The 13,664-nt window shown below is 34.7% G+C and overlaps 2 protein-coding genes across 5 annotated transcripts in view; one reads left to right on the forward strand and one right to left on the reverse strand.

Moving 5' to 3' along the window:
- Positions 1-218: 218 nt before the first annotated feature.
- On the reverse strand, positions 219-5,844 carry Mapmodulin (acidic leucine-rich nuclear phosphoprotein 32 mapmodulin). Of its 3 annotated transcripts, none has more exons than XM_076115475.1 (7): positions 5,655-5,844; positions 3,489-3,865; positions 3,050-3,135; positions 2,592-2,726; positions 2,341-2,415; positions 1,759-1,881; positions 219-1,597 (listed from the first exon to the last, which is right to left on the reverse strand). In XM_076115475.1, exons 1-7 carry the CDS (start codon positions 5,700-5,702, stop codon positions 1,518-1,520), a joined length of 924 nt encoding a protein of 307 aa, XP_075971590.1. In that variant the 5' UTR covers positions 5,703-5,844; the 3' UTR covers positions 219-1,517. The 3 variants fall into 3 exon arrangements, with proteins under 3 accessions (XP_075971590.1, XP_075971589.1, XP_075971591.1); XM_076115474.1 differs by having other exon boundaries at positions 1,756-1,881; positions 5,655-5,841; XM_076115476.1 differs by lacking the exon at positions 2,592-2,726 and having other exon boundaries at positions 1,756-1,881; positions 5,655-5,837.
- Positions 5,845-12,363: 6,519 nt separating this feature from the next.
- Positions 12,364-13,664, forward strand: part of LOC142973614 (uncharacterized) — a 92,513-nt gene continuing 91,212 nt past the window's right edge. Inside the window, exon 1 of one of the 2 annotated variants that reach the window (XM_076115492.1) lies at positions 12,364-12,447. The gene's annotated coding sequence lies outside the window, so the exon portion shown is untranslated. Of the gene's footprint in view, positions 12,448-12,597; positions 12,915-13,664 lie in introns of those variants that run through there. The other variant, XM_076115493.1, reaches the window with a different exon arrangement.

Consider the following 13,664-nt stretch of genomic DNA (forward strand, 5'->3'; position numbering starts at 1 on the left):
TTTTTAAGTTTTTGTTTACAAGCTACTGCACTACAGTGGAGATATACTCGATTCTATTACTCATCTGGCTTAGCATAGGTGTATGTACTCTTATTTTTCTTTATACTTTATGTCAGTATTCTATTTAATATTTTTACGCCGATGGAAAATTCTTTGAGATTTGTTTGTTTTAAGATCGTAATATTAGGGAATGTGGATGTTATTGTAAATGAAAGAAATTGTCATGTTTAGCTTTTATTTTACAATCCCAGAAATAAAGTCTTAATAGGATTATATATAATATATATCAACAGGCCAAAGTTGTAAATTACTTAAACTTAATGACTTACACAATATAATAAAATTATTAACTAAAATTCTCTTCAACATATCTGGCACGTTCACCATGATGCATCAACCAAACATTTCATTGATATTCATAAGTGCATAAATTGCTCTTTTAAAATTTAAAAAGATTGTAGAAAAATACTCTCTGAACTCATCAGACGTCAAAGATTTGATCTAATTAATCGGATTACGATATTTTACTACGCCCATTGGAATTGATTTTTTGTTATACTGAGAACATCTTCAGTTATCATTAGTGAGATTACGAATAACTTGATATTGCATTGCGTCGATACAAGTCCAGTAGGACTGTATATTGTGGTTATAAGTGTGCTGGAATAACTCTAATGTTTGTTATAAAATAATATATTAAACAAGAAACATTAATAGTGACAAACAATATAGTATGTATAGCTATAACACAATCTGAGAAATGAAAATAAAAAAATATGAGGGTTTATTTAATTTATCTGATTGTAAAAATACATGGATATCCCTCTTGTACCTACTAAACTGGAACTCGCGGTTGTCGATATTTCACATTATTATAATATATAATAATAGTAAATAATTCTCTACAAGAAAATTGACGTCATGTCATAGTATTTATTTTTTTTAGTATCAGTCTAACTTGGTCATCAAAAAACAGGCGGTGCCCACATCAGAATTAAAGTTGTAATGGTTCCAAGGGCATGAAATAGTTTTATCTACCAATTTACTCATGTTCCTTCCACTTACAGCTAATTAATACGAATCATCATAACTGTAGATCAAATGAGAGCTATTTTAATTCTATAATCATGCACTTCCATTTCAATGATTAAGACTAAATTAAGCATATCAATAGAATAAAAAATGATTATTACATAAACAATTTAATTGAAACATTAACTGTCGGACAACAAACTACAGATTTCACATAATGTCTAGAGAGACATCAACATTAAAGATAGAAAACATTTCAATATCAAATCGTACGACGTCCGAGGGACGTGTGCAACGGTCAAACACTATAGTAAAAGCGGTCGAGTCTAGCCTCATTGGATGTCGGTATCAATCTCACGAATGACAACTAGTCTAGGGGGGGGGGGGGGTGACTGCATGTCGTGATTGTGAACAGGTTTATTGTCCGATGCATCGGAGCTCTGTACACTTACAAACTAGTAAGATAACTCCGCTTAAGGCAACACTCAATTCTCATCGTCGTCATCCTCGTGTTTCCGCTTTTTACCTCGAGTGCTCTCTTCTGGCTCACGGTCTGCTTCGCCATCTGTATAATGCAAATAATAACACGTTAAGGACGAGTAGGATTTTTACTTTTGGTATTTAATACCATGTAGGTGTTACAAATTGGTAATTTCACTGCTACGCAGTTTAGAGTGTTCTATTATAGAAAAGTAATAATACCGTGACGTCAAAGTTACTTACTACCTTGCACTTTCGAGTTGTGCTCGCCGTCGGCGTCGTTTTCGCCCTCACCGTCGTCATCGTCAACGTCTTCCTCTTCCTCCACTTCGCTGCCGTCGTATAAGGAGCTGGCAGAGCTTTCCTCCTCTGAATAAAACAACACAAATTTGTCATCTAGTAGGTACCCATTTTGTTTACATTCTATGAAACAAATAATGCTATAAGATATAGCATTATGTTGTCTAAATAAATACTGTAAGTCAGTTTAGATCAGTAGTCGTCAAACGCAGACCGTATAGTGGCTCCCGGCCAGTATCGACCAATTTACACTGGTGAACCATTTTTGACGACCCAATGAAGGACAATAAAAAGGTCTTTTGCTATTAAAGAGCCTAACTTTCTGGATTTTTGTTTTTATAGTTACTAAGCTAGTTATTTTATAGTCAATCCATTAACCCCCAAACCCAAAAATGTTTATATGGCTTCCAGAGCAGCCCTTGCCTTTAGGTATGGCACTTAACCAGGAAACTATGACGACCTGGCTGAGATGTTATTGTGAAGGCAATATACTTTTTTGTAGCAAAGTAAGCAAGTTAAAATGCATACCTAAATTATCATTGTAGACTGCACTGAGCGATACATCCTCCTCATCATCATCTTCCTCCTCTTCGTCATCTGATCCTGCAAACAATATACCAATATAATTGTCTATACATACTCATAAAGTTGGAACAAACATAGTTTAATATACATAGTGTTGCCAGCGCAAGAAAAAACCAATTCTAATAGGTAAAACCTTAAAATTGTTACAAAAATAAAACACATAAGCATCACTGACAAATAATAATGATGCTTACTCTTTAATAGGTAACCCATGTGGAAGAGTACACTAAAAACTGTGTACATTACGATTGGAAAAGAGGATCTCTCCTCTGCAGGCTTTTCTGATATACTATCATCTATCACCAACGGACCCAAATCTATGTCCAAATCTGTAATGTAGTAGATGTTTAATTTCTGAACCATTGAAGGAACATGACAAGCTTTGCTTATTGCAAAGTTGTGATTAAATATGATTTATGAAAAATGGAAACATGTAAGTTTTATTGATGAGTAAATACAGCTGTTTTCTGGCATTATAGAACACAAAGGCCTTTGAAGAATTATTAGTTTTTTTAATCTGTTGTATCAGATCAAAATTAAGAGTATATTTGGAGTTAATATTTTACAGGTGTGAACATTTAAAAGGAGTCCAGATAGCGAGTTTTACAAACAGATGAAATATATGATTTATAATGATATTAGCAGAACCCACCATCCTCATCAGTGTCATTATTTCCATTCATTTCATCTTCCTCCTCAGCATCACTGTCCTCGGCTTCTCTATCCTCTTTGTCAAATCTGCAAACGATAATACAGATTACATATTTGTTCTTAATGTGTAAGGACCAGTTAGGGTAAATTAATGCCTATCTCTCATGCCAATCAGTAAATAGGTTTTAAACTTGTTGTTTTTAAATGTTTTAACATAAGGGGAACATTTAAGTTGTCTTTTGTTTAGAAAGCAATGAAAGTAAAGTTGGTTAAGTTTTGTTGTGAACTTGAATTATTTCCTAATATTTTTTTCTAATTAGATTTTTTTAATGGTTTGTTTAAGTGTTCCCTAGACAAACCCTTGAAGGGTTTCTCTAGGGAACACTGTAATAAATTAATAAACAAAATAAATTTCTAATCAATAAAATAAAGTATCTTACCCATCTAAATATTTTAATGATGGATGTAGTGCAAACACCTTAGTCCTATATTCATCAATAGCAGTGACCTCGTTGTTGAACAGATCAAGATTTTTTAAATTTTCAAACATCTCCAAGGGCTTCAGTGTTTCTAAATCTTTTATTTTGTTCCCTGATAAGTTGAGGTGTGTCAATTTTTTACAGCCATTAAGAAAATTTAATCCATTGGATATTCTGTTGTCAGAAAGCTCTAACTTCTTGAGCTTAGGCAGTGCTGGAAAACCTTTGAGGGTAGTGAGACCCACATTATTGAGACTTAAATTTTCAAGATTGGTGTATTCATCAGAAAGTCCAACTATATTGGTGCTCCTGCAGTTATCTAGGTTTAGTTCTTTAACCTGTAATTCAAATATCATAATTGAGATTAAATAAATGCCATATTGTACATGGTACTGTTAGCGTACATTGCTTAACTTATAATATGGATTAATTTCAAGTACTTTGTCATGTAGTATTTATATACAAAGCGCCACCTATATTTTAAAAAGTGAAGTTTTAGCATAAATTATTTATTTAAGTAACATATTATTTGATTATTTCAGTGGCTGGGAAGCATAAATGAATAAATGATGAATCATTTGAAAGAATTTAGATAATATAAAATATTTAATTCTGTTTCAAAAAAGAAAGTGGTAATTTGAAATGAAAACAAGAACAAAATCAATAATTTCTACAATTAATAATAATAGTCAGATCAGAATCAGTTGGTAACAGAAGTCTTTAGCCATAGGTATGTACTTATTATTATACCTACGCAGGTTTTATAGAGCTACATTTAGGTACCTATGATCATTACACATTGAGCACCTTCTTACAAGGTTATGATTGGTTATACTTTCGTTGTATAAAATAGGAACCTGTTGGAAAGAAATTATGTAACGGAAATTCTTATATATTTTTACAAATCTATTAAACCTTATTATGTAGCAAGCAATGGGATATTCATTTAATTGGTAATGTAACTGGCTTGTTCAGTATTTATTGAAAGCAAAGTCAAGCCAACCAAAACGTCAAAATGGTGTTAGTTGTCAAAGACACAGGCGTAGTTCGCAAAATCTATGAAATGAGTGATTATTTCGGGGAAATATCAATTGATTCATGAAAGGGATGTGTTCATATAATTGTTTCTAGTACGATATGTATTTGTCGTGTTGTAATTGCGAGTACAAATAAGATCGTTTTTACTTTGCAATGGCGGATGACACGAATCATCGCGACGCAATAAAAATGGCCGCTATATTGGTAAGGCGTGCGTCAATAATATGACTGCAGTTAGATGTGTAAATAGATCAATTAATAACCTAAAACCGTGCTGTGATATAGTCTAAACTACTACAAAAAATACCGTCACCATTATGGATGAATACTTATGAGTTTTGCGCACTTGGTGAAAGGGCGCGAAATAATATCATGTAGCTACAGTAAACTTAAACTTTGTTCAGTATTGCTGAATAGTACACTATAGATATATGTTTTGAAAGCCATATGCAATAACTATATTTACAGGGGATTATGATTTACAAGCAATACACAGTAAACACTTGTAAATTTTGTAAAAATACCATTGACATTGACAACCCATTAATCAATGAGCCTTTTTTCAAAGCATTAGGTTTTAGCCACGATTATTACCTAATAAATAAAGGAAACTAATCTGTATCGAACGATTACATCCAATTTGGTTTTCAGCCGAACAATTCGCTGGCTCTAAGGGTACACAACACGTCCGACATCCATAAGTTTCGACACTTAACCTCAATATGTGAATATTTACAATAGGAATGTTTTATCTGCTTGTATAATCTTAACAAGCAAGTTTTTAATACACCAAGAAATCTATTGAAGCATAGAATTTAATTGCCTGGTCAAATACTTCATTAGAATGTATAATAATTATGTGCACATGAATGAAACGTAACAATCGGTAATGGCTAATTTCTATACATAATAATGCCACATCTTTAATTAGGAAGTAGGTTTACATTCTACAACAACCATATGGTACAAAAGCCGAAAATCAAGCTGATTTTCTGACAATAATCATCAATTTAGTGTATTACATCTAGTACCTGATGAAATACGTATCGACAAAACATTCCAATATATCGAAAAACAGAACTTATTTACCTGTGAAGGATTCCTTCCTCTCAGTTCCAAGGCGACCCTCTTTTCCATCGTTACGAGTCTGTGTATACACTTTTTACCACTTTTCGCGTTTATAATATTTCTCAAGGAACTAAATCACTAAGCTTGGGTTTCAAAACAGAAGGAAACTATAGATACACGAGTGACGTCGTACTAGAGGCGCCGTCTGGTGGCGAAATAAAGTAACCGGATGTAGCACAGTTGAGCGATTGATTTATGTTTGTACTTATGTCTTGGGATATCAGTGACAGTAGATGGATATTTTGGACACCTAAATTTAAAAGAAAAATATTGTGATATGAATAGCTTTGTATTAAGGACCTAATTACTACCTAAATATAAGATTGTGTTCCGCCGTTCTCTGTTACGTTGGTACTGCGTTAGTTGCCATTTTGACGGACTAAAGGCGGTATTTATGAATTGTGTTGTGGTATTTAGCTACATAGCCGGTCTATCATGATCATAATAAAATATTATTACATGTCTGTTTTTTAAGTTTTGTAAGCTGTAAATAAAATATACTGATATTTTTAACTATGGACTTTTAATTAAAGTATTAACTAAGAGTAATAAAATCGAATGTATGGATACATTCCACGCCTATTTAAATATCATTGTAATAAGGTAGTAAACCAAAATTAAGCAATATCAAGTAATTCAGTTGTTGTTGCACTCTTATTTATACTTATATACGATTTATATGATCCTGCTGGTCAGTAAATAAATTGCTTAAAGGTAAAATAAAAGCTACTTATGTATTTTGTATCGAATTTTACGATTGTATTTTGATGAAAAACGGTATCCTGTGGGTATAATTTTAGGAATTTCGCTAACATTTATTACTTCACTAATGTACTTTTTAATTGTAATGATAACTCGTGTTTAGTAATTTAATACAAAATTTCTAAACTTGACTATGAAACGTAAAGGAAAATTATCTTGCAATATACATATTATTATTGTGAGGTCACGATATCATACCTATATAGGTCTGAAGCAACTGACGATTTACATTTTAGTTTTACAAACGTGTGAAACCTGGCAACCCGCCCCTTACTGGACTTGCATAAAAATAGTGTACATAATAAAAATTTTGTTAATTACGATAATCAAATAGAGAATATTAATGTGTGACATATTATAGAACATAATGTCTCAGCTAAAGGCGGTTAAAAAAACAGGTAACAGACTACAAAAATCGTCTACCTGTATCCATCCAATCTATAATGTGGAGTGGATGGATTCGAGTGAAACTGTGTTTGTTAAATGAGTATTATGTTCAGTTTGGGATATGAAGAAATTCATCAAAACAAGCAGCTTTTTAGTAAGTATTTGTCTGGTGTTTCTTTTCTACAAATATGAAAGACAGTGTGGAGGAACGAGGTGATCTTGTTCCTCCAACACAAAGGGAGGATCCTCCGACCAGGCGAGGTGATCGTGCCTGGTGGGCCTAGGCTGCCCGACTGTTGTAGTCGGGAACTTGTATATATAGTCAGTTGCCGTGCAAACTTCGATAGCGCGATCTAGGATTTGTGACGTCAGTCACACTGCGCGTGGTGGTTGGTTGCGCGCTGGTCGCAGTAGATGTCGCTGTATGTAGCGAGCCGCTACATCACTCCCCCTCAGACCGTAGGTCGATCTTCTCTTCATGTCAGTCAGTCTCTCCAGTGCCATGCATTGATGAGTTCCAGTGAGTCGGAACTCGAATTCCGCTAGTCCCAGTGAGTCGGAACTGTATGCCGCTAGTCCCAGTGAGTCGGAACTGTATGCCGCAAGTCCCAGTGAGTCGGAACTGTATGCCGCTAACTCCAGTGAGTCGGAGAGGTGCGGTGTGCGGTGTGCGGTGTGCGGTGAAGTGTCCCCAGTGAGTCGGGGCGAGGTGCTTGTTGTCTGCGGTGAGTCGAGACGAAGCGTTGCGGTGCCCTGGGTGCGTCAGAGTAGCGTGACGATGATGCCCAGGTTGGATGCCGCTGAGGCCGTAGGGTATGCCAGTCATGTGCGTGAGCGACATGTTCGTGGAGTGCCCTGGTGTGGCCGAAGATGCTGGCTGGAGTTGTACGACTGCTGCTGTAGGAGTGAGGAGTGATGAGGGTGCGAAGGTTTGCTGCTGCTGGTCTGCTTCTCGTGAAGGCTGCTTCCAATCACGTCGGGATCACCACTGTGGAGGAACGAGGTGATCTTGTTCCTCCAACACAAAGGGAGGATCCTCCGACCAGGCGAGGTGATCGTGCCTGGTGGGCCTAGGCTGCCCGACTGTTGTAGTCGGGAACTTGTATATATAGTCAGTTGCCGTGCAAACTTCGATAGCGCGATCTAGGATTTGTGACGTCAGTCACACTGCGCGTGGTGGTTGGTTGCGCGCTGGTCGCAGTAGATGTCGCTGTATGTAGCGAGCCGCTACAACAGCAATGATAAGTATAAGTACATAATATGTGGCCGTTATCCCAAATACAATTAATGTAACACGTAAGTATATCCATGTTAAAAGCTAATAAATGGTTAAAACGTTCAATTACAAACCTCAAATAGGTGTATTCAATTACAAACCTAGGTATTTGTCTGTCTGTCTTTCTGTTTGTACGGGTACGTTAATCTAAACTGATTTTGACAGGGCTTTCACTATGGGTACTGTAAAAAATACAGTTCTGAATGATCTGTAAAATAGGAATTTTGACATAGTTGTCTGATTCCATACTACAGAGACCATGCGCTATGGTGAGCTAGACTGATAGAAATCTACTGATATCCTACTTAGAAATACGTACTTTCGTACTAATATTGTACATGTGGACGTTTGGATGTACTAGATTTGGGTTTTTTCTTGATATTAGTCTTGTTACAGAAATGCTTCATGAAAGACTTAGTTAGGCTAAGTCTTTCTAGGGCGTAAGTATGTGTTACTCACACATACAATTTATGCACGTAATAATCATCTTATACCGAATGAACACTGGCAATAGTTCGCAATAAAATAAATATTATTTTCTATACAGGTATACAGAAAAATATTTCTGAATACTTCATTAAATATACATTATATTGGTATTTTAAGAGGTCCAGTAAAGTAGAGAACCAAAAGTAGGTAATATTTATTATTTATTTTGTGGCGTTAGGTGTGTGTTAATCATTTTTAGTATTACGCCTTTGTTCAAAGTCGATTCTCTGACACCTCCTGCCTTTAGGTTGCGCCGCGAGTTTGTAATTTTAGCTTCAGCGTATAGGGGGCGTGATATTCATCGTACGCAATACTGAAACAATGCGGATTTTTGTTGATGCTTCCTTTTTTAGGTTTAAATTAAACTTGAGACGAAATACCGAAAATAAATATAAAGTCTATATACATAGTTACCTAGGTGTACAAATTTACTAACTATTTACTTAGACCCAGATGATAAAATTGTGCTTCGGGCAGGTAGTGTATTTTCATATAAAACAAACAACATAGGTAGTGTAGCTACCTGAAAATACATAAGATGTCACGGTTCTACACAGACAAACATTTAATATTTTTTTTGTAGCTGGTAATAGAATAATGCAAATCCTCACTTCATGCTTCTTTTCCTTCTATTTTTTTAACAAAACATGTTGTAATGCAGGCCGTATATGTCGTATAATCATAGCAGGCACTAAGTTCATACACACTTTACTAGCAAATATTATACCGGCTCCATGAGCTAAGAGGTTTGAACATTTGCGTCAGCCCTGCAATCCTCTTTTGCACGGATTAATCTATGGGTTCATTCTAGTCTTTGTTAAGATCACCGATGACGGGATCCGTAGTTTTCATTGTTTACATGTTTACTATTTATTTACATTAATGTTTTTTTATATCAAGAAATATGAGACGAAAAAGATTACAAAAGACTCTTCTAAAAGCTGGGAATATAACTTGTTTAATACTTTTTATACTTTTGTACTTTGTTTATAATATGAGGAAAGATGAAGATGACCAAATTAAAACGAAGCTTACCAAGAATGCAATGAAGTTTATTGATTTTAAAGAACAAAATTTTGTCAACACGATACCAGTCGACATACTAAAAAAGTTGATAGTTAAATATAATCGGGAGGAACAAATCCTGAACCAAGACATTTACGGACCTGTGGGACCAGCTGCACCTGTCTTAGTTATATACGTTGGTGCCTTTAAACCTCACCTAAAGTACCTGATGGCGTCCTTACAAAATGTTCGAGGAATAGCAGAATCTTTATTAATATTTTCTCATCTGTCCTTTGACGAAAATGTTAATAGTTTAATAAAATCAATTGACTTTGCCCGAACTTTGCAAATATTTTATCCATATTCACTGCAAGTATACAGAAATGAATTTCCAGGCTTTACGTTAGGCGACTGCACTCGCTACATGGAATTAGACACTGCTATGTATACGAATTGCACGGGAGCATTTTCACCTGACATACATGGACGATACAGAGACCCTGCTTTGGCTCAATTTAAACATTATTGGTGGTGGACTGCAAACACAGTATTTGAAAAAATATCGCATACTCAAAATCACAAAGGGATTTTTATATTTATGCACGATGATTTGTTTCTAATGGAAGATTTTCTTTACATGGCGTTACTAATGAAACAGACAAGCAGGTTCATGTGCCATTGTGATTTTGTGTCTTTAGAGACAGCAGGGGAGCAAGATTTCTTTGCAACGAAGACGGATGGCGCTGACATAAAGTCTTGGGATCCGGATCAACATTCCAGTGTGCTGGCTTTTGACTTAAAATCATGGAATAGCATAACTGCACATTATTATAACTATTGTAATGTTGACGATTACACTTGGTATCGATCTCTCTACTACCTGTCTTTAAACAAGAAAGATAAAAGCAGATTTAAAGTGATATCTAGTATAATTCCGAGGGCATATAAATTAAAAGAGGAGTCCGGTATTTACAAAAAGTTTATGGAGTATAGTATGAAAGACACTGTTTATCATGTACTTGAAATGCAAAAACGTAATCAAGGTAATTTCTTTCCCATTGAACTAGAAATTTTCTATAATATTGAATTAGAGTATGATGAATTTGTACCCTTTGAATTTATTGACACGAAGGGTGGCTGGAACGATCCAAGAGACAAAGCTTTATGTTACAATATGACAGCAATGAAAATCAAGAAAATTATAATGGATATGGACAGTCAGTTTAATCACTACTTAAATGACAATGATATGGAATAAGACTATGGATCAGACATTTTATTAGATCTACCAATTTTTTATTTTTTACACCAATTTTTTGGATGAGTGTGGTTTACTTTTATAGTTTTGTTTTAATATATTTTTACAATATTCCGTACGCAGGTATATCATTGTAGATAAGTTTCTAGTAAATTTTTACTTCGTAATAGGTCTCTTTTTAATCGTGGCCTGACTCCTCCCTTTTTTGGGAGGAGGCCTTTGTTCAGCGGTGGAACATTAATCGGTTAAAAAAATATATAGGGCAAAAGTTAGAAGACAAAGTTAATCACAAATGCAGCCTGTAATTATATTCTAAGAACTTCAACAATTTAAATATCTATTTTATTGAACTTACACATTGCTACATTAATGCATGATGCATGAGAGATGCAATGCATTTGATTTGATTTATTGACGTCCTAGGATCATATAATAAACAAACATTCACGAAGCAACTCGTATTAAAATTAATCAAAGGCTCAGTAATTTAGTAGATATGTATGAAGAGTAAATCATATTTTTTTTATTTTTACAGAGCGCCAATTTTGTTCACATGAGCTTTTACTTAGAATTAAGTACAAAGAAAATAGAAGCATGTGCATGCACTCGGTGAACCAAGGATTCTTCGATATTTAAAGTAGTTTTCCTCCATTACTCATATTTGTTTTCACCATGTACAATAATTTTATTGGTATACATTGAATTAAGGTATATGTACATATGTGCATAATCTTCGCATTTGTATGCAAATGATAAGAAATAAAATTCACTTTATTGAACTGTAAAGTATCTGTGAGATTTTAACAGCTTATATTCTATTGTTTTATATTTGAATCACCTACTATTTGATGACTTTATTTTATTTTTTCTTTCCTTTCCTTTCGTACTTTCATCGTACATTAATGAATTATAGTTTTTCTCTTTCAATAAACATTTTCTTCCGAATTTTCCAATCACTCGTACCTACATTTAAATTGTTAAAGCTGGTTTGTGCTGCTTCTCTACAATACACGAAATAATAAAGCAAACAAAATACTCTTACCATAAAACAGTTTAATCTACGTTTTTAATTAGCAGCCTCTTTTAATAACGTGTTTATTTTATTTTCAATACGTCTATATCAAGTATTTAATAACGAATCTTATGTTCATACATTTTAACTTTATATGTTACGTTAGGCAAGACCTTAACAAATTATATTTGCCACAATGTTTACTAAGCGAAAGCAAAACCTAACTTTCAGAGATAAGAAAATATAATAACGCCGACAAAATATGTCGGTGTACGCCTGGTGCGATCATCATAGCAATAAGTTTTTGTCACTTAACTCCGTCGTCAGTGAGAGACAGACGAGTTTATTCGCAGATAATGTTACAATTAAGTTGGAGACAAAGGAGAGCATGTCAGTGTAAGGATGGCGCGTGGCGGCTTGGCGGGCTGGCGGCTCGTGAGGGGCGGGAGGGGCCAGAGCCTCTGAATGTGCGCGCGCAGCCTCGGCCCGGCCGCGAGCAACAGTCTGCTCGCGTGAGCCGCCGCTCGCGACTCGGCCAGACCACGCCGCGGTATCATGACCCATGGTAAGCACCAACTACTACCATCACCCTCGCGATACTCTCCCCCACTCATCAAGACCCTCTCATACCACAATACATCACTCAATTAAATTCTACTCACACTTTTCAGTGATGATTCCACTTATGTTTTCATTATTTATTTACGCTGTTACGGTACGGGATGGACTAATTTCAAATTAATGAATTACAAAAAAAACCTCGCCGTACTGTGCTATTATCTTTTTATGTGAAAACGTGGTGGTATTAGGGAAATTTAAATGTCGTTTTAATTCGTCGGACCTAATCCGGCGAAGAGGGCACCTGCGTCCATTAGCAACAATAGAATTGAAAACATAAAAGGCTTATTGTAGTAATTTAGATAATTATATTGCGTTTATGAAAGTTGTGTTAAAATATTAGTGTTGTAAATTAATGGACGCTATGTGAGAATCAAAAAGTGAATGAAGAAGTATGTTTGAAGATAACGGACGGTGAGTACATAGTTGTAATTAACTCAAAACTAAAGCTACTGTTAAACAATCGATATACTTATATTTAATTGGTAAGCCCTGTCAATTTGATAGCATATAATATATACCTTCATAACATACTTTGTGAAAAAGAAAAGTTTTCGTTTGTTTTTAAAACTCCTCAGATAATTTATTCATAGAAAATGAAATTAAAGCCATGGAGCGTGGAAGCTGTTATGAAATCTCGCATGCATTTTCGCAATTTCCGTGAACATAGCTTCAAAATGCGATAAAAATAATACATTATTTTGTAATAACATTAAATGAATCATTTGTAAACATAAAAAGATGTAACTTTGTAAGATAATTGTGACGTCTGTGATATACTAATACCGAGGGGCATGCCTGAAGGGGTTGGCAGAGCCGTATTGTTGGACACCCACGCAACTTTGATAACTGTTCAGTTTTTAGACATTCGCATTTTTTTACCTTAGCTAAATTGAATCCTAAAGTTTATTGTTTGAGGTTATCATTTTTTAATCAAGACTCAGTAAGTAGTATTAAAGTATGATTTAAATTTAATTATTCCTTAATTTAGACATTTTTAAGTAGCTACTTTTACTTAACTATCAAAACGTATTGAATATTGAACATTCTAAACGCAACAATCTCATTGACAAAGTGATTTAAAAAAATGACAATGAATTCCAATTTAATTTGAAGGCTCTACTAACATTTTTGATATTAAAAACGTTCGCGTTTCAACTACAT

The sequence above is a fragment of the Anticarsia gemmatalis genome, chromosome 6 (genome assembly GCF_050436995.1).
Source record: "Anticarsia gemmatalis isolate Benzon Research Colony breed Stoneville strain chromosome 6, ilAntGemm2 primary, whole genome shotgun sequence".
NCBI lineage: Eukaryota > Metazoa > Arthropoda > Insecta > Lepidoptera > Erebidae > Anticarsia > Anticarsia gemmatalis.